The sequence below is a fragment of the Phalacrocorax aristotelis genome, chromosome 33, assembly GCF_949628215.1.
Source record: "Phalacrocorax aristotelis chromosome 33, bGulAri2.1, whole genome shotgun sequence".
NCBI classification, from domain to species: Eukaryota; Metazoa; Chordata; class Aves; order Suliformes; family Phalacrocoracidae; genus Phalacrocorax; species Phalacrocorax aristotelis.
In genome coordinates, this window is record NC_134308.1 from 193,895 (window position 1) to 216,030 (window position 22,136).

At 59.2% G+C, this 22,136-nt stretch overlaps 1 protein-coding gene across 1 annotated transcript; it reads right to left on the minus strand.

Annotated features, from left to right (window-relative positions):
• Positions 1–95: 95 nt before the first annotated feature.
• On the minus strand, positions 96–21,426 carry LOC142049166 (uncharacterized). The gene is made up of 22 exons (XM_075076625.1): positions 21,001–21,426; positions 20,412–20,515; positions 17,633–17,787; positions 17,384–17,552; positions 17,020–17,143; positions 16,188–16,303; positions 15,675–15,889; positions 15,317–15,425; positions 15,022–15,225; positions 14,160–14,243; positions 13,075–13,654; positions 12,392–12,526; positions 9,166–9,495; positions 8,966–9,069; positions 7,004–7,158; positions 5,857–6,025; positions 5,522–5,645; positions 4,551–4,660; positions 3,532–3,746; positions 2,526–2,634; positions 1,244–1,447; positions 96–255 (listed from the first exon to the last, which is right to left on the minus strand). The coding sequence occupies exons 1-22, from the start codon at positions 21,364–21,366 to the stop codon at positions 186–188; spliced, it is 3,951 nt and encodes a 1,316-aa protein (XP_074932726.1). The 5' UTR covers positions 21,367–21,426; the 3' UTR covers positions 96–185.
• Between the last annotated feature and the right edge of the window lie 710 nt (positions 21,427–22,136).

Sequence of the window (22,136 nt, forward strand, 5' to 3'; positions counted from 1 at the left end):
CCGACATTGCGATGAGGTTTTATTGGGATTAAATAAATAGCACCCGGGGAGGGGGGGGATGGACCGTGGGTGGGGGGCTGTGTCGTGTCCCCCCCCCGGGGTCTCGCCCCACCCCGGGGGTCCCGTCCCCCACCCCCACTGGCCCGGCAGGACCCAGGTGTCCCCGATGCCCATCCTCTCCCCCCTCAGACGCCGTCCTTGCTCTTGGTGGTGCTCAGGGGGACAGTGACCTCCTCGTCCTTGAGGTGACCCGCTCTGTGGCCGTGCCGGGGGGAGAGAAACCCCAAAAACTTCACCTCTCTCCCCAAAACCTTCGTCCCTTCCCAACCCCAAAATCTTCAACATTTCTCCCCAAAATCTTCATCCATTCTCACCCTAAAACCTTTGTCCTCCAAAGCCTTTGTCCCTTCCTAGCCGCAAAACCTTTGTCCTCGCCCCAAAACCCTTTGTCCTCACCCCAAAACCTTCATCCCTTCCCAGCCCCAAAACCTTTGTCTTCACCCCAAAGTCTTCGTCCCTTCTCACCCAAAGTCTCTGTCTCTTCCCAACCTCAAAACCTTCATCCCTTCCCAACCCCAGTTTTCGTCCCTTGTCACCCCAAAACCCTTGGTCATCCCCACCCCAAAAACTTTGTCCCATCCCAACCCCAAAACTTTGTCCCTTCCCCGCCCCAAAACCTTGTCCCTTCTCACCCCAAAACCTTTGTCCTCAGCCCTTCAAACTTTATCCCTTCCCAATCCCCAAACCATAAACATTTCTCCCCAAAAACTTCATCCCTTATCACCGCAAAACCTTTGTCCCTCCCCACCCCAAAAACCTTTGTCCTCATCCCAAAACCTTCGTCTCTTCCCAGTCTTAAAACCTTCTACCATCCCAACCCCAAACCCTTTCTCCCTTCTCCCCCAGAGCCCTTGGTCCTCCCCACCCCAAAACCTTCATCCTCACCCTAAAACCTTCAACCTTTCTCCCCTAAACCTTTGTCCCTTCCCAACCCCAAAACCTTCATCCTCACCCCAAAGTCTTCATCCCTTCCCCACCCCAAAGTCTTGTCCCTTCCCAACCCCAAAGTCTTGTCCCTTCTCACCCCAAAACCTTCTGGGTTCCCCCAAGAAAGAAACCTCACCCTAAGATGGGGATCCCTCCCCCCTTCTGTGCACCCCAAAAGGATCAGGGAGAAGACGGGGACGTGGTGGGGCCAGGGTCCCCAGCATGGCCGCGGCCACATCGCCAGGCAGCCCCTCACCGTCTCTCGACGTCCTTGACGGTCTCGGGCAGGGGCACATTGCGGGTCTCGGGCAGGAAGCAGGTGGCGATGGCCGAGACGATGGGGGCGGCCCCGTAGATGACGAGGGGCAGCGCCGGGGTGACGTCGGCTGCCATGCGCACCAGGGGGGCCACCATCCCCCCCACACGGGCCATGGTGCCCCCCAGGCCCATCCCCGTCTGCCTGTGCCGGGGAGAGGGAGCGGGTGGGTGCACGGGTGCACGGGTGGATGGATGGATGGAGGGATGGAGGGATGGATGGAAGGATGGAGGGATGGATGGATGGAGGGATGGATGGATGGATGGAGGGATGGATGGATGGAGGGATGGATGGATGGATGGAGGGATGGATGGATGGAAGGATGGAGGGATGGAGGGATGGATGGAAGGATGGAGGGATGGATGGATGGAGGGATGGATGGATGGAGGGATGGATGGATGGATGGATGGAAGGATGGAGGGATGGAGGGATGGATGGATGGATGGATGGAGGGATGGATGGATGGAGGGATGGATGGATGGAGGGATGGATGGATGGAGGGAGGGATGGATGGATGGATGGATGGAGGGATGGATGGATGGACGGATGGATGGATGGATGGATGGAGGGATGGAGGGATGGATGGATGGATGGATGGATGGATGGATGGATGGATGGATGGATGGATGGATGGATGGATGGAAGGATGGAGGGATGGAGGGATGGAGGGATGGATGGAGGGATGGATGGATGGATGGAGGGATGGAGGGAGGGATGGAGGGATGGAGGGATGGATGGATGGATGGATGAAGGGATGGATGGATGAAAGGGATAGATGGAGGGATGGATGGATGGATGGATGGATGGGTTGAGGGATGGATGGATGGATGGAAGGGTTGAGGGATGGAGGGATGGATGGATGGATGGATGGATGGATAGATGGGTTGAGGGATGGATGGATGGATTATGGATGGATGGATGGAAGGGTTGAGGGATGGAGGGGTTTAGGGATGGATGGATGGAAGGGTTGAGGGATGGATGGATGGATGGATGGATGGATGGAGAGGTGGATGAATGGTTGGACGGATGGGTGGAGAGGTGGTTGGATGGAGGACTTCAGGGATGGTGGTGGAGGACCTCGATGGTGGATGCGTGGGTGGGTGGGCTGATGGATGGGGACGACTCGGTACATGGGTTGGCAGATGGATGAGTGGACGGACAGACGGACGGACGGAGGGAGGGCTGTGGTCCCGGCAGCCCCCCGCGCGTGATGACCACCCACCTGATGACGGTGGGGAAGAGCTCTCCGGAGAAGATGTAGGCGCAGTTGAAGGAGGCGGCCAAGGAGCCCTTCCCGACCACGGCGAAGGCCATGCGCAGCACCTGCAGCTCTGGGGGCGTGCGTGGGGGGGTCTCACGCCTCCGGCCCCCCAACAGCTCCTCGATAACCCCCCAAAGGTCCTCCTTCCCCCCAACCTCTCCCTCCACCCCCCGATGACCCAAGTCCCTCCAATGACCCGTCATCCCTCTATTGCTGCCCCCCCCGCTGCGTCCCCACGTCCCCCCAACCCCCCTGTCCTCCAACGTTGGCCACCCTTCCACCCTCCTCCATCCCATCATCCTCCAACCTTCCTCCCTCCATCTTCCCTGCCTCTGTCCCTCCAACCTCTCGTTGCCCTTCCTCCTCTTCTTCCTCCATGCCATTGGCCTCCTTCTGTCCATCCTCTGTCCCTCTGTCCCCCGTCCCTCTGTCCTCCAACCCATCATCCTTCATCCCTCCATTCCCCATCCCATTCTCCTCCATTCGTCCATCCCTCCATCCCATTGGCCTCCATTCTCCATCCCATTGTCCTCCATCTGTCCGCCCTCTGTCTGTCGATCCCCCATCCCACTGGCCTCCCTCCCATTGGCCTCCATCTGTCCATCCTCCGTCCCTTTGTCTTCTATACCATTGGCCTCCATCCCATTGGCCTCTGTTCTCCATCCCTCTGTTCTACAACCCATTGGCCTCCATCTGTCCATCCTCCATCCCTCTGCCCTCCATTCTCTATCCCATTGGCCTCCATTCCATTGGCCTTAATTCTCCACCCCTCTGTCCTCCATCCCTCCATCCTCCATCCCATTGGCCTCCATCTCTCCATTCTCCATCCCACTGGCCTCCATCCCTTTGTCCCCCACCCCTCTGTCCTCCATCCCATTGGCCTCCATCCCATTGGCCTCCATCCCTCCATCCTCCATCCCACCAGCCTCCACCCCGTTGTCCACCCTCCGCCCCGCCCGGCGCCCACCCGTCGGCACCACGATGTTGGCGAGGATGCAGACGCCGGCGAGCGCCAAGGAGCCCCCCTGGGCCACGCGCCGCCCCACGCAGCTGATGGCCAGCACCGAGGCCAGCTTGGCTGGGATGTCCACGGCCCCAAAGACCAGCTGGCTCAGGTAGATGTCCACCCCGAAGCCCTGCAGATCCATGGCCAGCCCATAATAGGCGAAGCTGGTGGAGAACCTGCCCCCAAAACCCAACGGTTCAACACAAAACCCCAACTGGACGTGACCTAGTGGGGACCAAAAAGTTGGGTTTGGCCCCAAAATGTCGGGTTTGGCACTGCAAGTTTGGGTTTGGCGCCGTAAAAGGTTGGTTTTAGCCCCAAAAAGTTGGGTTTGGCTCCCAAAATGTCAGGTTTGTCCCCAAAATGTTGGGTTTGGCTCCCAACTGTTGGGTTTGGCCCTGCAAAAAGCTGGGTTTGGCCCTGCAAAAAGGTGGGTTTGGCCCCAAAATGTTGGGTTTGGCCCTGCAGAAGTTTGGGTTTGGCGCTGCAAAAGGTTGGGTTTAGCCCAAAAAAGTTGGGTTTGGCCCCAAAAAGGTGGGGTTTCCCCCCAAAAAGTTGGGTTTGGCCCTGCAGAAGTTTGGGTTTGGCGCTGCAAAAGGTTGGGTTTAGCCCAAAAAAGTTGGGTTTGGCCCCAAAAAGGTGGGGTTTCCCCCAAAAAAGTTGGGTTTGGCTCCAAAATGTTCGGTTTGGCTCCCAAAATGTCGGGTTTGGCCCCAAAATGTTGGGTTTGGCCCTGCAAGAAGTTGTTTGGCCCCAAAAAGTTGGGTTTGGCCCCAAAAAAGTTGGGTTTCGCCCCTCGAAAAGTTGGGTTTGGCCCTGAGAAAGTTGGTTTTGTCCCCAAAATTTTGGGTTTGGCTGCAAAAAGTTGGGTTTGGCTCCCAAAATATTGGGGTTTGGCCCCCCAAAAGGTGACATTTGGCCCCAAAATGTTGGGTTTTGCCCCAAAAGGCGGGTTTTGGCCCCAAAGCGGCCCCGCTCACCAGACAAAGGAGACGCCGCAGGAGACCATCCTCATCCCGGGGGTGCGGACGAGGGTGGCCAGGGCCCCCCCCGGCAGCGTCGGCTCCCGGCGCACCAGGGCCCGCAGCGCCTGCGGGAGGGGGATCGGGGGGGATCGGGGGGGATCCGGGGGGACGATAGGGATCTGGGAGGGGTGACGGGGTGGAGCCCGGGGGATCGGGGGGGTTCGGGGGGGGTCCAGGGGGATCCGGGGGGACGGGAGGGATCTGGGAGGGATACTAGAGGTCTCGGGTAGGGATCCAGGTGGTCTGGAGGGAATTGGAGGGATCAGGGGGGATCTAGGTGGGATCAGAGGGATCTGGGAAGGATACTAGGGGTCTTGGGGGGGTGGGAACCCAGGTGATCTGGGGGGATCTAGGCAGGATCAGGGAGATCTAGGAAGATCACTAGGAGTCTTGGGAGTGGGAATCCTAGTGACCTGGAGAGAATTGGAGGGATCTGGGGGATCCAGGTGGGATCAGAGGGGTCTAGGAGGGATAATAGGGGTCTTATGGGGTGGGAATCCAGGTGATCTGGAGGGATCTGGGGGATCTGGACAGGATCAGAGGGATCTAGGAAGGATAATAGTGGTCTCAGTGGGGATCCAGGAGGTCTGGAGGGAACTGGGAGGGATCTACGTGGGATCAGAGGGATCTAGGAAGGATACTAGTGGTCCAGGGGGGGATCCAGGTGATCAGGAGGGACCTGGGTGGGATCTGGCGGGGGGTCAGAAGTATCTAGGAGGGCTAGAGGGGGTCTGGGGGGATCCAGGCGGAGTGGAGGGGAAACAGGGTTGGGGGGCTAAGGGAGAACTAGGGGGTTCTGGCAGGGTTTGGGGGATCTGGAGAGACCTGGGAGGATTTGGGGGGATGGGGGGGGGGGGGGGGGGCAGAAGGGCACGGGGAGGGGGGGATCGGGTGGGGGTGGGGGGCTCCGGGAAGCTCCCCATCACCTCCTCGCTGAGTTTGTCCCCCTCCGCCTTCCTCCCGTTGACGCGGGCGACTTTGCGGAGCCCCTTCAGGGCCAGGTCGGGTCTCCCCGAAATCACTTGCCACCGGGCCGACTCCACGAACAGCCTGGGGGGGGGGGGGGGGGGGGAGGGATGAGGGGTTACGGGGGACCCCTGCATCGAGGGGGGGGGTGTCCCTCATCCCACCCGACACCTCCCACCCCCCCACGGTGTCCCCACCACCCCCCCAAGGGAACCCAGACACCCCAAATCCACCTCCCCCCCCCCCACCCCAAAATCCATGAGGATGGAGTCGAGGACTCCCGGGTTCCCTGTACCAGGAGTAGAGGAAGAAGAGGAAGAAGGGGAGGGAGACGGCGAGCTGGAGCCAGCGCCAGTGGGGGAGGCCGAAGGCCACGGCCGCCAGCACGAACTGGCCCAGGGTGTAGCAGTAGCCGTTGATGGTGCCCACGATGGCGCGGGCTTCCGTCGGGATCCACTCCATGCCTGCGGGCGACCGTGGGAGGGGTGGGGGGGAGTTTGGGTTGGGGTCCCTCCCGTGGGTCAATGGGGGTTGGGGTCCCCCCCATGAGTCGGGGGGGTGGGGTTGGGTTGTGTTCGGGTCCCTCCCGTGGGTCAATGGGGGGTTGGGGTCTCTCCTGTGGGTGAGGGTGGGGTTGGTTGGGGTCCCTCCCATGGGTCAGGGGGTGGGGGGTTGGTTGGGGTCCCCCCCATGGGTCAGGGGGTGTGGGGTTGGGTTGGGGTCCCTCCCATGAGTCAGGGGTGTTGGGTTGGGTTGGGTTGAGGTCCCTCCCATGAGTCAGGGGTGTGGGGTTGGGTTGGGTTGGGGTCTCTCCTGTGGGTGAGGGTGGGGTTGGTTTGGGGTCCCTCCCGTGGGTCAGGGGGGTTGGGTTGGAGATCCTCCTGTGGGGCAATGGGGAGTTGGGGTCCCTCCCGTGGGTCAGGGGGGTGGGCTTGGGTTGGGTTGGGGTCCCTCCCGTGGGTCAGGGGGGTGAGGTTTGGTTGGGTTGGGGTCCCTCCCGTGGGGCAATGGGGTGTTGGGGTCCCTCCTGTGGGTTGGGGGGGTTGGGTTGGGGTCCCTCCCGTGAGTCAATGGGGGTTGGGGTCCCTCCCATGAGTCAGGGGAGTTGGGTTGGGTTGGGGTCCCTCCCGTGGGTCAATGGGGGTTGGGGTCCCTCCCATGAGTCGGGGGGGTGGGGTTGGATTGGGTTTGGGTCCCTCCTGTGGGTCAATGGGGGGTTGGGTTGGGGTCTCTCCTGTGGGTGAGGGTGGGGTTGGTTTGGGGTCCCTCCCATGGGTCAGGGGGGTGGGGTTGGGGTCTCTCCTGTGGGCAGGGGGTGGGGTTGGGTTGGGGTCCCTCCCGTGGGTTGGGGGGGTGGGGTTGGGGTCCCTCCCATGAGTGGGGTTGGGTTGAACATGGGCGCTCCCCATTGGCCAGAGGTTGGGCCCCCCAGTCCCGCTCACAGAGGGAGGCGGAGTTGAGGGAGACCCCCGCCATCGCCAGCCCCCCCAGGAAGCGGCCCAGGCAGTAGAGGGCGAAGGTGGGGGCGGCGGCGGTGGCGGCCCCCGTCACCCCCAGCTGCAGGTAGCACCACGTCAGCAGCGCCCGGCGCCCGTACCTGCGGGGACACGGCACTGGGGGCACTGGGGGGGCACTGGGGGGCACTGGGAGGGGCACTGGGGGTGCTGGGGGTACTGGGATGGGGCACCAGGGGCACTGGGATGGGGAATATGGGGCACTGGGGGCGCTGGGGGCACTGGGAGGGGCACTAGGGGTGCTGGGGGTACTGGGATGGGGCACCAGGGGCACTGGGATGGGGAATATGGGGCACTGGGGGCGCTGGGGGCACTGGGGGCACTGGGAGGGGCATTGGGGGCACTGGGGGTGCTTGGATATGGGGCACTGGGAGAGGGGACATAGGGGTCTGGGGGCATTGTGAGGGGGAATATGGGGCACTGGGATGGGGGAAATGGGGCACTGGGGGTTCTGGGATGGGGAATATGGGGCACTGGGGGTGCTGGGATGGGGGACATAGGGCACTGGGGGCACTGAGATGGGGGAGATGGGGCACTGGGGGTTCTGGGATGGGGAATATGGGGCACTGGGGGTGCTGGGATGGGGAATATGGGGCACTGGGGGTGCTGGGATGGGGGACATGGGGCACTGGGGGCGCTGGGATGGGGAATATGGGGCACTGGGGGTTCTGGGATGGGGAATATGGGGCACTGGGGGTACTGGGATGGGGGACATGGGGCACTGGGAGTACTGGGATTTGGAATATGGGGCACTGGGGGCGCTGGGATGGGGAATATGGGGCACTGGGGGTACTGGGATGGGGGACATGGGGCACTGGGGGCACTGGGCTGGGGAATATGGGGCACTGGGAGTACTGGGATGGGGGACATGGGGCACTGGGATGGGGGACATGGGGCACTGGGGCGCTGGGATGGGGGAGATGGGGCACTGGGATGGGGAGATGGGGCACTGGGGGCACTGGGATGGGGGAGATGGGGTGCTGGGATGGGGGAGATGGGGCGCTGGGATGGGGGAGATGGGGTGCTGGGATGGGGGAGATGGGGCACTGGGATGGGGGAGATGGGGCACTGGGGGCGCTGGGATGGGGGAGATGGGGCACTGGGATGGGGGAGATGGGGCACTGGGGGCACTGGGATGGGGGAGATGGGGTGCTGGGATGGGGGAGATGGGGCGCTGGGATGGGGGAGATGGGGCACTGGGGGCGCTGGGATGGGGGAGATGGGGCGCTGGGATGGGGGAGATGGGGCACTGGGGGCGCTGGGATGGGGGAGATGGGGCACTGGGATGGGGGAGATGGGGCACTGGGGGCGCTGGGATGGGGGAGATGGGGCACTGGGATGGGGGAGATGGGGCACTGGGGGCGCTGGGATGGGGGAGATGGGGCGCTGGGATGGGGGAGATGGGGTGCTGGGGGTGCTGGGATGGGGGACATGGGGCACTGGGATGGGGGAGATGGGGCACTGGGGGCGCTGGGATGGGGGAGATGGGGCACTGGGATGGGGGAGATGGGGCACTGGGGGCGCTGGGATGGGGGAGATGGGTCACTGGGATGGGGGAGATGGGGCACTGGGGGCGCTGGGATGGGGGACATGGGGCACTGGGATGGGGGAGATGGGGCACTGGGGGCGCTGGGATGGGGGAGATGGGGCACTGGGGGCGCTGGGATGGGGGAGATGGGGCACTGGGATGGGGGAGATGGGGCACTGGGGGCGCTGGGATGGGTGCCTTGGGGGCAGCGGGGACAGCGGGACAAGCCGTACTGGGACAAACCCAACCCAGGGACACCAGGGGCCGGGGGAGCGGAGGGCATCCCTGTGCACACCGCTCCCCTCGCCCCGCTCCCAGTTGCTCCCAGTTCATCCCAGTACAGCTCCGGGCTGGCCACGCACTTGTCGGAGAGGACCCCGAAGAGGCCGGAGCCCAGGAGGATCCCGGCCATGTAGATGGATTGGGCCACCTGCCTCAACGTCTTGGACTCACACACGAGGTCCCACTGCCAGCGGGAGAGGACACGGGGCGGGGTCAAGACCCAGATACGTGGGGGGGTGCCCCCCCCCACACCCCGTGGGGGCTGTGGGGCGCCCCTCACCTCGGTAACGATGGTGTGAGCGAAGACGCCGTCGTCGTAGGTCCAGCCATCGCGGCAAGGCTCGGTTGCCGCCCCGCCGTTGGCCGTGTCGTTGACCGTACCGTTGACATCCAAGAGGTGCCACTGAGGTACCACGTAGCGGCGGCAGCGCTGGGGACGGCGGTGACCGTCGGAGGGGATGGAGACGAGGAGGGGGACGTCCCCGGCGCTGCCGTTGGCCGCCGGCCAAAGCCGGCAGTGGTGCTCGGGGATGCCGGCGGTGAAGTTCTGCAGAAGGTTGTGGCTGGCCAACATGAGCAACGGAACGGCCAGGGCGGTCACGTAGGTCACCTGGAAACGGCCCATCCCGCCCAGGCGGGCCAAGAGCTCCACGAAGGTCATGGTTGGATGGGGGATGGAGGTGGGCGGGGAGGGGCCAAGGTCAGCTGGAGGGTGGGAGGAGGAGAAGAGGTTGAAGGATGGGCTGAGGGATGGCCAAGGGGGTGGTTGGAGGAAGGGGGAGGGATGGATCAAGAGATGGGCCAAGGGGTGGCCAAAGGGTGGTAGTTGAATGGATAGACTTAAGGGTTGGCCAAGGGATGGCCAAGGAATGGCCAAGGGGTGGTCTGGGTCGTCATTGAATGGCTAGAACTAAGGGTTGGCCAAGGAATGGCCAAGGAATGGCCAAGGGGTGGTCATTGAGGGGATAGACCTAAGGGTTGACCAAGGACCATCCAAGGGGAGGTTTGGAGGAAGGTGTGAGGGAGGGATCAAGAGATGGGCCAAGGGATGGCCAAGGAAGGGCCAAAGGGTGGTCATTGAATGGATGGATCTCAGGGTTGGCCAAGGAATGGCCAAAGGGTGGTCATTGAATGGATGGATCTCAGGGTTGGCCAAGGAATGGCCGAGAACCATCCAAGGGGTGATTTGGGTGGTCATTGAATGGATAGATCTAAGGGTTGGCCAAGGGTTGGCCAAGGAATGGCCGAGGGGTGGTTTGGAGGCAGGAGGGAGGGACGGGTGGAAGGACCAGCCAATGGGTGGCCGAGGGACACAGGAGAGGAGGGACCACGGGGCAGCGAAGGGGTGGGTTGGAGGACAGCAGAGGGACCAGATCAGGATTGGCCGAGGGACGGGGCTGGGGATGGCCAAGGGGTGATCAATTGGTCTATTTATCAGTCTATCGATAGGCCTATCGATCGATCGGCCTATTTATCGGTCTGTCAATAGGCCTATTGATCTATTAATTGATTGATCCGCCTATTGATCTACCGGTCTCTCTATAGGCCTATCAATTTGTCTACCAATGTACCAATCTATCAGTCTTTCTGTTGACCTATTGGTTGCTCTATTGATCTGTCACTGCCTCTATCAATCGATCGATCAGTCTATTGATCTGCCAATCGCTCTATCAATCTATCACTGTCTCTGTCAATCGATTGATCCCTACTGATCTATTGGGGTGTCTATCAGTCTCTCTATCAATCTGTTGATCTATCAATCAATCAATCTGCCTATCAAGCTATCAATCTAATTGATCAATCGACCTAGAATTCTGTCAATCTCAGTCTCTATTGACCTATCGATCGCTGATCATTTATTTCTTGCTATCAGCTCTGCCCCTTGCCACTCTCCCTCCTCCTCCTCCCTTCCCCCACATTATCGGTTGATCAGTCAATCAATCGATCGATCGATCCTCTCCCCCTTCTGTCCTACCACCCTCTCAATAGGTCCGTCCCTCCAATCATCCCTCACGATCAATCGGTCCCTACCTGCTGTTTTGCTCCTCTCCCTCTCTCTGCCGCTCTCTCGGTCTGCGGCTCGGTCTCTCCGGCCTCCCGCTGTCCCTCCATCCGTCCCTCCGTCCGTCCCTCCCTCCCTCCCTCCCTCTGCCCCTCCCACTCGCTCCTTCTCCAGCCCTCTTTCACCCCTCGGCCAATCAATCAATCGATCGATCGATGGATTTCTCTATTGTCCATGTCAACCATCACCCAGCTGGCGGACCCGCCCCCCTGCCCCTCTGCCCATCTATTGGCTCCTCACCCTATCAATCAATCGATTTATCCACATAGCTCTAGTGATCAATCTATTGATGTCCCCCTCTCTATTGATTGATCTATTGGTCTCCCTATTGATCAATCCAGCGAGCTCGTTGTCTGTTGATAAATTATTGATCTTTAGCTCTCTCTCATCTATAATGTGTTGATCGATTAGTCCATAATCTCTCTTTATTTATTGATTTATTGGTCTATAAGTTTCTGTTGATCCACCTAGTGATCTACTGATCAATCTATTGTCCTACAACACCTCCATTGATCAGTCTGGTGGTCTGTGTACCGCTACTACCGATAAATTGATCTATAATCCATTCATTGATCGATCTATTGGTCTGTGTTCTTCTGCCAATGAACCTATCGAACCATGCTCCACCGATCAATCTCATGATCTGTGTCTCTGTTGATCGATCAATTGGCCTATTGATCATTTTATTGAATGGTAATCTTTCTATTGATCAATGTGTCAGTCTAAATGTCTCTATCGACCAGTCTATTGGCCTATAATATTTCTATTGATTGATTTATTGACCTTTAATCTCTCTATTGATTGATCTATTGATGTCTCTCTATTGGCCAACCTGTTGATCTATAATCTATTGATCAATATAATCATCTTCATCGATCTATTGACTCGTCTATCAGTCTCTATTGATCAATCTATTGATCTTAAATCTCACTATTGATCAATCTCTTGACCTAAAATTTTTCTGCTGATCAGCCTTTCTCTCTGTTGGTCAATCTATTGATCTTTAATCTCAACCTATTGGTCTTTAATCTCAAACTGTTGGTCTTTAATCTCAATCTATTGATCTTTAATCTCAATCTATTGGTCTTCAATCTCAAACTGTTGGTCTTTAATCTCAACCTATTGGTCTTTAATCTCAAACTGTTGGTCTTTAATCTCAATCTATTGATCTTTAATCTCAATCTATTGGTCTTCAATCTCAAACTGTTGGTCTTTAATCTCAATCTATTGGTCTTTAATCTCAATCTATTGACATGTAATCTTTCTATTGATCAACGTATCAATCTTAATCTCTCTATTGATCCACCTCTTGACCTATAATCTTTCCATTGATCAGTCTTTCTCTCTATTGATCAATCTACTGAGCTTTAATCTCTCTCTTGACCAGTCCATTGGCTTCTCTTTCTCCTGATCAACACATCGATCTCTCCATTGATCCACTCACCTGTCCGTCGCTCCAGCTATCGCCCGAACTCTCCCAGCACCAAACCCCGCTTCCCAGAGCCGTCCGCCGGCAGCTACCGCCCCTCGGCCCCACGGCTGCCCATGGCCACGGCCCTGGCCCCGTCCCCACTCCTATTTAAAGCCACCTCCGGTCCCGGTTAACGTTTGACTCTGGCGGCACCAGATCCCGCTATGGGTCGGTGGAGACGATCGTCGGGTGGAAATGCTGGTGCTGGCCATGCCAGTCCCCGGCCAGGGATGCGCGGCGGCTCCTTGGGGCCATCCCATCCTCTTCATCCTCTTCCTTGCCGAGGATCCCCCAGCCCCAGGTGGATGGGGACCACCTCAGCCCCCAACCCCCCAGCTTGTTTTCACCATCCATGGTGGACGATTCATGGGGCAAAGTCCCCAGGAGCCCTGAACCGGATCGCTGGGAGCCCCTTGGACCCCGGGCAGGAGGGCAGCGGGAGGCAGCAGAGCATAGGCAGGAAGGGGCAGCGGCCAGGGGACCTCGGGGGTGGCTTGGGGGGCAGGACGCCTGGCTCCTTGATGGCTCGGAGGTTGGAGAGGAGGGCATGGTGGGTGCTGCGTGGCCAGACCCATGGATCTGTGGTTCTGTGGGATGTCTGGGCACCCGGACACCTGGGTCCTTGATATCCGTGGGTCCGTGAGATGTCTGGGCACCCGGACACCTGGGTCCTTGATATCCGTGGGTCCGTGAGATGTCTGGGCACCCGGACACCTGGGTCCTTGATATCCGTGGGTCCGTGAGATGTCTGGGCACTTGGACACCTGGGTCCTTGATATCCGTGGGTCCGTGAGATGTCTGGGCACCCGGACACCTGGGTCCTTGATATCCGTGGGTCCGTGAGATGTCTGGGCACTTGGACACCTGGGTCCTTGATATCCGTGGGTCCGTGAGATGTCTGGGCACCCGGACACCTGGGTCCTTGATATCCGTGGGTCCATGAGATGTCTGGGCACCCGGACACCTGGGTCCTTGATATCCGTGGGTCCATGAGATGTCTGGGCACCCGAACACCCAGGTCCTTGATATCCGTGGGTCCGTGGGATGTCTGGGCACCCGGACACCTGGGCCCTTGATATCCGTGGGTCCATGAGATGTCTGGGCACCCGGACACCTGGGTCCTTGATATCCATGGGTCCGTGGGATGTCTGGGTCATGTGGGTCACGGGATCTATGGGTCCTTGGGATCCCAGGGTCCTCCCTGTGCTCTTGAGTGTGACTCTCCCTCCCTGGCAGCTCTGGCGCAGGCAGTGGGGAGGAGGGGACGGTGGAAGGTGGGGGGGGGGGATGCAATGCCGAGGCCACAGCACCCTGCTGGGTCCCGTATTTGCCTTCGGGGTGGGACGGCCAGGCTGTGCGGGACCCCCTGCGGCCGTGGGAAAACACCCCCCACCCCCACCCCTCCGCCCTCCCACCGGCTGTGTTTCAGATTATTTTTGTTTTTATTATTTTTACTCCAGCACAGAGAAACCATCATGTGAAGTGATATTTGGGGAGGGGGGAGGGGGGGCGGGAGGAACGACACCATCCCCCAACCCTGCCTGGAGAGGACGGTGCCTGGGTCCCCTCCTTGGCCATGCAAGTGGGTGGCCATGGTCATCACTGTCCCTTTGCTCTTCTTGGGGGGCGGGGTGGGGGTGTGCAACCCCCCCCCCCCAAACCCCCACTCCTGCTCCTTCAGCCACTGGGTGCGTTGAGGTCTCAGGGTGGGGATTTGGGGGTCTCCCAGGGTGTGCGGCACTAGCAGGCCCCCGTGGTGTCGCTGGGCTGGGTGGGCTGAAGTGGGACCTGGAGGTGTTGGGCTTCATCCTTCTGGGGCTGGGCCCTGGTGGGAGAGGGCGGATGGGGCGGGGGCGGTTTCGGCAGGCCACATGGGTCTTCAGGCTGCTGTTCCCCCCTTCCCCATTGACCCGTCCATCCACCACCCATCCCTCTGTCTTCATAGTCATCTGTTTGTCCATCCTTTCATCCATCCATTGCCATACTCTTCTTCCTGTCCATCCACCCGTGCAAGCCCATCCATGCCTGTCTCTCCATCTGTCCATCCAGCACCACACACAACCAACTCTCCATCCCAGACATCCACCCTACTCTCCATCCATCAGTCCCTCCACCCATCCTTCCATCCCTCCATCCTTCCATCTTTCCATCCCCATCCATCCATCCATCCCTCCATCCTTCCATCCATCCTTCCCTTCATCCATCCCTTCATCCATCCATCCATCCATCCATCCTTCCATCCATCCATCCATCCATCCATCCATCCATCCATCCATCCATCCATCCAACCATCCCTCCATCCATCCATCCATCCATCCATCCATCCATCCATCCATCCCTCCATCCCTTCATCCCACCATCCCTCCATCCCTCCATCCATCCTTCCATCCATCCATCCCTCCATCCATCCCTCTCTCCACCCATCCCTCCCTCCATCGATCCATCCATCCCTCCATCCATCCATCCCTCCATCCATCCATCCATCCATCCATCTGTCCCTCCATCCCCATGGCCAACCAATCCTTCTCTCCCACCATACCTCCCTGTGTCCACTTGTCCCTCCCCACCATCCATCTGTCCCTCCCCTTGTCCTTCAGTCCCACCTGCCCTCCACCTCCTCCACGGTCTCAGGCAGGGCCACGTCCCGCGTCTCCGGCAGGAAGATGGCCACCAGCCCCGACACCACTGGGGCCGCCCCATAGATGATGACGGGCAACGCGGGGAAGAGATCACCCGCCATCTTCACCAAGGGGGCCGTGATGCTGCCCAGACGCGCCATGGTGTTGGCCAACCCCATGCCCGTCTGCCTGTGGGACACCGAGGAGCCCTGAGGGACCAGACCGCGTGATCGTGGCCACCCCATCGCCGCCCCCAACCTGCACCCCGCCCCCTCCTTACCGAATAACGGTGGGGTAGAGCTCACCCGTGTAGAGGTAGATGCAGTTGAAGGATGCGGCCAAGCAACCCTTCCCGAAGACGGCCAGCGCGGTCCGGAGCATCCGCAGGTCTGTGGGGATGAGGACGGGTCATCTGGGATTCATGTTGGGTTGACAGCAGGTGATGGAGCGGGGAGACACACACCCCCCCCCCCTTCCCCAAACACCAGGATTTCAGGCAAATCATCCATAAAAAGCTAAAAATAAATCACTCAGCCTGAGAGTTGCGTTAATAGGTTGAGATCGCTTCGGCCCACCCAGATGGTGCTTTACGGGTTGGAGTTGAAGGGGATGCCATGGCCACCACCCCCAGCCCTCACCTTGTGGCACCAAGATGTTGGCCAAGATGGCCAGGCCAGCCAGGATGAGGGCAATGGATTGGGTGAAGCGTCGCCCCACGAAGGTGATGGTGAGGATGGAGACCAGCTTGGCCGGGATGTCCACGGCCCCAAAGATGAGCTGGATCACGTAGATGTTGAAGTCAAAGTTTTGCAGGTCCATGGCCAGCCCGTAGTAGGCGAAGCTGGTGGAGAACCTAGGCCGGGAAGGGGGTGGGGTGGGGGAAATGTCACCAGTGGGGCAGTGTGACGTGGGAGGTGGGGGGTCACACACCAGCCCCCGGCCTCTGGGAGCCAGTCAGGAGATCCGTGTCCCTTCCTGGAGAGCCAAGAGACCTCAGTTGACCGAGTCCTGCACCGTGACTCAGTTTCCCTTTACAATAAGGACCGCGCTAAGGTGGGCGTTTGGGGAGGGGTGGATAGCAGGATGGACAGATCGACGACTGGAAGGACAGACAGACAACCAGCCACTGATGTCCTCCCCCACCGGCGTACCACACGAAGCAGAGGCAACAAGAGATGCGGCGCACGACGGGCGTCCGGACCAGGTCAACGACCGTGTGGTGACTCCTCGATGAAGCCATCTCCTTCTGCATGTAGGACCTCAAGGCCTAGAGAGAAGTGGGGGTTCTGGGGTGGGGGGCAGGGTGCTGTGGTCCCCCTTCTTGCTCGGGGCGGGGCAGGGGTGGGAGGAGCAATGGGGGACCAGGATGGAGGGTGGAGGTGGGGAGGCAATCAAGGCCTGGGCTGGATGGGTGGAGGGTGGGTGGGAGAAGGGCTGGACCAACAGATGGATGGACAGAGGGTCAGATGGGTGGAGATGGGGGATGGATGGAGGTGTGGGGTGTTGGATGGATGGTGGTAAAAGGGGATGGATAGATGGAGGTGGGCATGGAGATGGTGGAGATGGGGGTGGTGGAGGGAGAGATGATGGAGGTGGAGATGGGGGTGGTGGAGGGGGAGATGATGGAGGTGGAGATGGTGGAGATGGGGGTGGTGGAGGTGGAGACAGTGGATGTGGAGATGATGGAGGTGGGGGTGGTGGAGACGGGGGTGGTGGAAATGGGAATGGGGATGGTAGAGATAGAGATGGTGGAGATAGAGGTGGTGGAGATGGGGATGATGGAGACAGCCATGATGGAGATGGGTGGGTGCGGGTGGCGATGGATGGACGGTTGTCTGTGGGGATGGATGGTTGTTTAAGGGGCTGGAAATGTGGGTGTAGGGGACCCCGCTGCTGTCTCCCTACCTGAGGGCCAGAAGAGTGGGGTCACTTTCCCCCACCCCCCATAAAACACCCCAGGGGACCCAGCCAGAGGTTTTTTACTTCTATGTCGAGCTTGTCGCCTTCCTCTTTCCTCCCATTTATCCTGGCCACTTTCTGGAGCTCCTTCAGGGCTTGGTGGGACTTCCCCACCATGACCAACCAGCGAGCTGACTCTGTCAACCACCTGTGGAGGAAATGGGGACACCCCACCATCCACCTCAGCTTGCCACCAGCGATCTACTACCCCCTCTGTCCCTCCAGCTGTCTCTCTGTCCAACCTTGCACCTTCTATTCATCCATCCGCCCGTCGTCACTCCCAGTTTTCCCTCTACCCACCCATCCGTGCCCCCACCCACCCGCACGCGTCCATCCCTGCACCCGTCCCTGCGCCCGCGACGCCGTTCCTCCCCCTTCTCCACCTCACCACGAGTAGAGGAAGAAGCAGAAGAAGGGCAGCGACACGGCGAGCTGCAGCCGTCGCCAACCAGGGGCGGCGTAGGCGATCCCAGCCAGCAGGAACTGCCCCGTGGTGTAGCAGTAACCCATGAAGGTCCCCGCGAGCGCCCGGGTGCGAGTGGGCAGCCACTCCAAAGCTGCCGAGACACACAGGGACGTGGAGCGGACCAAGAGGGTGCCCGGGGCCGGTGCCGTGGGGCTGGCGGCGGCCACCTACAGAGGGAGGTGCTGTTGAGGACGATGCCGGAGAAGGCCATGCCCGTGAGGAAGCGGAAGAGGCAGTAGATGGTGAAACTGGGGGCGAAGGAGGAGCACGTTCCCATGGTGCCCATCTGGAGGTAGCACCAGGTGAGCAGCGACCGGCGGCCAAACCTGGGGGTGAGGAGGAGGAGGAAAAAGGGGTGAGGAGGAGGAAAAAGGGGTGAGGAGGAGGAAAAAGGGGTGAGGAGGAGGAAAAAGGGGTGAGGAAGAGGAAAAAGGGGTGAGGAGGAGGAAAAAGGAGGATGAGGAGGAGGAAAAAGGGGTGAGGAGGAGGAAAAAGGGGTGAGGAGGAGGAAAAAGGGGTGAGGAGGAGGAAAAAGGGGTGAGGAGGAGGAAAAAGGGGTGAGGAAGAGGAAAAAGGGGTGAGGAGGAGGAAAAAGGGGTGAGGAGGAGGAAAAAGGAGGATGAGGAGGAGGAAAAAGGGGTGAGGAAGAGGAAAAAGGAGGATGAGGAGGAGGAAAAAGGGGTGAGGAGGAGGAAAAAGGGGTGAGGAGGAGGAAAAAGGGGTGAGGAGGAGGAAAAAGGGGTGAGGATGAGGAGGAGGAAAAAGGGGTGAGGAGGAGGAAAAAGGGGTGAGGAAGAGGAAAAAGGGGTGAGGAGGAGGAAAAAGGAGGAGGAGGAGGATGAAAAAGGGGTGAGGAAGAGGAAAAAGGGGTGAGGAGGAGGAAAAAGGAGGAGGAGGAGGAGGAAAAAGGGGTGATGAGGAGGAAAAAGGGGTGAGGAAGAGGAAAAAGGGGTGAGGAGGAGGAAAAAGGGGGTGATGAGGAGGAAAAGGGGTGAGGAGGAGGAAAAAGGAGGAGGAGGAGGAGGAAAAAGGGGTGAGGAAGAGGAAAAAGGGGTGAGGAGGAGGAAAAAGGGGTGAGGAGGAGGAAAAAGGGGTGAGGAAGAGGAAAAAGGGGTGAGGAGGAGGAAAAAGGGGGTGATGAGGAGGAAAAGGGGTGAGGAGGAGGAAAAAGGAGGAGGAGGAGGAGGAAAAAGGGGTGAGGAAGAGGAAAAAGGGGTGAGGAGGAGGAAAAAGGGGTGAGGAGGAGGAAAAAGGGGTGAGGAGGAGGAAAAAGGGGTGAGGAAGAGGAAAAAGGGGTGAGGAGGAGGAAAAAGGGGTGAGGAGGAGGAAAAAGGAGGATGAGGAGGAGGAAAAAGGGGTGAGGAGGAGGAAAAAGGGGTGAGGAAGAGGAAAAAGGGGTGAGGAGGAGGAAAAAGGAGGATGAGGAGGAGGAAAAAGGGGTGAGGAGGAGGAAAAAGGAGGATGAGGAGGAGGAAAAAGGGGTGAGGAGGAGGAAAAAGGGGTGAGGAAGAGGAAAAAGGGGTGAGGAGGAGGAAAAAGGGGTGATGAGGAGGAAAAAGGGGTGAGGAAGAGGAAAAAGGGGTGAGGAAGAGGAAAAAGGGGTGAGGAGGAGGAAAAAGGGGTGAGGAAGAGGAAAAAGGGGTGAGGAGGAGGAAAAAGGGGTGAGGAGGAGGAGGGGGTGAGGAGGAGGAAAAGGGGTGAGGAAGAGGAAAAAGGGGTGAGGAGGAGGAAAAAGGGGTGAGGAGGAGGAAAAAGGAGGATGAGGAGGAGGAAAAAGGGGTGAGGAGGAGGAAAAAGGGGTGAGGAAGAGGAAAAAGGGGTGAGGAGGAGGAAAAAGGGGTGAGGAGGAGGAAAAAGGAGGATGAGGAGGAGGAAAAAGGGGTGAGGAGGAGGAAAAAGGGGTGAGGAAGAGGAAAAAGGGGTGAGGAGGAGGAAAAAGGAGGAGGAGGAGGAGGAAAAAGGGGTGAGGAGGAGGAAAAAGGGGTGAGGAAGAGGAAAAAGGGGTGAGGAGGAGGAAAAAGGAGGATGAGGAGGAGGAAAAAGGGGTGAGGAAGAGGAAAAAGGGGTGAGGAGGAGGAAAAAGGGGTGAGGAGGAGGAAAAAGGAGGATGAGGAGGAGGAAAAAGGGGTGAGGAGGAGGAAAAAGGGCTGAGGAAGAGGATAAAGGGGTGAGGAAGAGGAAAAAGGAGGATGAGGAGGAGGAAAAAGGGGTGAGGAGGAGGAAAAAGGGGTGAGGAAGAGGAAAAAGGGGTGAGGAGGAGGAAAAAGGAGGATGAGGAGGAGGAAAAAGGGGTGAGGAGGAGGAAAAAGGGGTGAGGAGGAGGAAAAAGGAGGATGAGGAGGAGGAAAAAGGGGTGAGGAGGAGGAAAAAGGGGTGAGGAAGAGGAAAAAGGGGTGAGGAGGAGGAAAAAGGAGGATGAGGAGGAGGAAAAAGGGGTGAGGAGGAGGAAAAAGGGGTGAGGAAGAGGAAAAAGGGGTGAGGAGGAAAAAGGGGTGAGGAGGAGGAGGGGGTGAGGAAGAGGAAAAGGGGTGAGGAAGAGGAAAAAGGGGTGAGGAGGAGATAAAAGGGGTGAGGAAGAGGAAAAAGGGGTGAGGAAGAGGAAAAAGGGGTGAGGAGGAGGAAAAAGGGGTGAGGAGGAGGAAAAGGGGGTGATGAGGAGGAAAAGGGGTGAGGAGGAGGAAAAGGGGGTGAGGAAGAGGAAAAAGGGGTGAGGAGGAGGAAAAGGGGGTGAGGAGGAGGAAAAGGGGGTGATGAGGAGGAAAAGGGGTGAGGAGGAGGAAAAGGGGGTGAGGAAGAGGAAAAAGGGGTGAGGAGGAGGAAAAGGGGGTGAGGAGGAGGAAAAGGGGGTGAGGAGGAAGAAAAAGGGTTGAGGAGGAAAAAGGGGTGAGGAGGAAGAAGAGGAGATGAGACAAGCCCCACCTCCCCACGGGAATGGGGTGTCACCCCTCACCTGTCTGAAAGACCCCCGAAGACAATGCCGCCCACCAAGACGCCGGCCATGTAGAGCGACTGGGCCAACTGCTTCAGCCCCCGGGAGCTGCACACGAGGTCCCACTGCCGGGGGTGGGGGTGAGGACATGGGGGTGGCACAGCGATTTGGGGGGGGGACAGGGACCCCTCTAGCCTCCCTCCTGTCCCCCCCCAAACAGGCCGTGGTGGATCGTAGGCTTGACCCAACGCAACAGCCAACGGATGGCCAATGGCGGCACCAAGTGGGTGCAACTAAACACCTGGCCACCCTTCCCACCATCCCCATGGCTGGAAGCTCCTTCCAGGGGTCATCTGTCCCCTTTTTTGACCCCCTTGCTGATGGCCACCATCTCCTTCACCCCCCCCTTTCTTGTCCTGAGCTCTCATGGCGTTGAGTGCTCAACCAAGGGTTGAGCGGGGAAGACGCCCTGGTTGGAAGAAGTCAACGTTGCGATGACATCAGATCCTTTGCTGGGGGGCCTCACGGTGGGAACCACAGCCAGGATTGGGTGAAATGTGCTACCAGCCCCCCCCAAATCCCACCCCACTGCTGCCGCCACCCCCCCCACCTCAGTGACAATGGTGCTGGTGAAGACGCTGCGGTCGTAGGTCCAGCCATCGCGGCAGGGCTCTGTCTCCGGCCAGCTGCTGTTTGGAACCGAGCCGTTGGCCTCCAAAAACCACCACTGTGGTTTCACAAAGCGCCGGCATCGCTCACCGCGGGGAACCGAGACCCTCAACACGTCCTGGGGGTCGAGGCCGGTGACGTTGTCCTCCCAACGAAGGCGGCAACGGTGGTCACTGGTGGCGGCCGTGAAGTTCTGCAGAAGGTTGTGACTGGCCATCATGAGGATGGGCAGGGCCAAGAGGAGCACTGAGGCCACCTGGAAGCGGCCCATGCCCCCCACGTGCTCCAGGAGGCTGGCGAAAGCCATGCTGCCGCTGTGAGACCCCAGAAACGCCCCACAGCCATGCACGCCCGCCCCACACTTGCAGACCCCCGCCCCCAAAAAGGGATGGATTTCACCCCAGAAATGCTTCTCTCGCTCTCACGGTGGCCTCACTCCACAAGCACCGGGGGTGGTCGCCTATATAACCCAGCCAATGGCTGGTTTGGGTTAATGATTGACAGCTGGGGTGGGTTTTTTTGGTGATTTTCCAGCGGGAAAAGGCAAAGGCGGGTAGGCAAAAGTGCAGGCAAGGGGGGCCGGCGGGGGCCACCAAGTGCCAGCAAAGAGTGGCCAAAGCCAAATCCGCTGGCCTCACTTCCCTCCCTTCATTGCGGCAGCAAAAAAGTCCCCCCAAAAATGAGGCAAAACTGAAGCAATCTGGGGCAGGAATTAAAAAGAAAATAAAGGATTATCTTTATTTTCATTATTTTTCCAAAGTTGGTTGGTTTTTTTTTTAGTTCGAGGGGGAAAAGGTGGCTTTTGGAGAGGGGCCACCTGAGACCAACCACCTTCATCCAGCTCATGGCGCACCCTCAGGTGGGCATCCCAAAGAGGTTGGGGGGGGGGGTCTCCTGGCTTGGGCCAATGGATGGCCTTCACCGGCCCGTTGGGTTACATTTTAGCGAATTTCTATCATTTTTTTTGTAGTCAAAAGGGAAGCGAAAAGTGCTGCCGGAGGTGGCCCTGCTTCGGTCAGCGCATTCTCCGCCTGGGGAAGCGGAGGGTTAATTTTTGATGGGGTCAGACCAATGAGG

What these genes read in the sequence shown, in the direction of transcription:
- LOC142049166 (XM_075076625.1), bottom strand. Translation starts at nt 21,366, where the DNA reads ATGGCTTTCGCCAGCCTCCTGGAGCACGTGGGGGGCATGGGCCGCTTC. An exon ending in TTCGGGGTCCTCTCCGACAA is followed by an intron (nt 7,159 to 8,965) that starts GTGCGTGGCCAG and finishes GTGTCCCCGCAG; the next exon opens with GTACGGGCGCCGGGCGCTGC. An exon ending in TGCGGCGTCTCCTTTGTCTG is followed by an intron (nt 3,747 to 4,550) that starts GTGAGCGGGGCC and finishes TTTTGGGGGCAG; the next exon opens with GTTCTCCACCAGCTTCGCCT.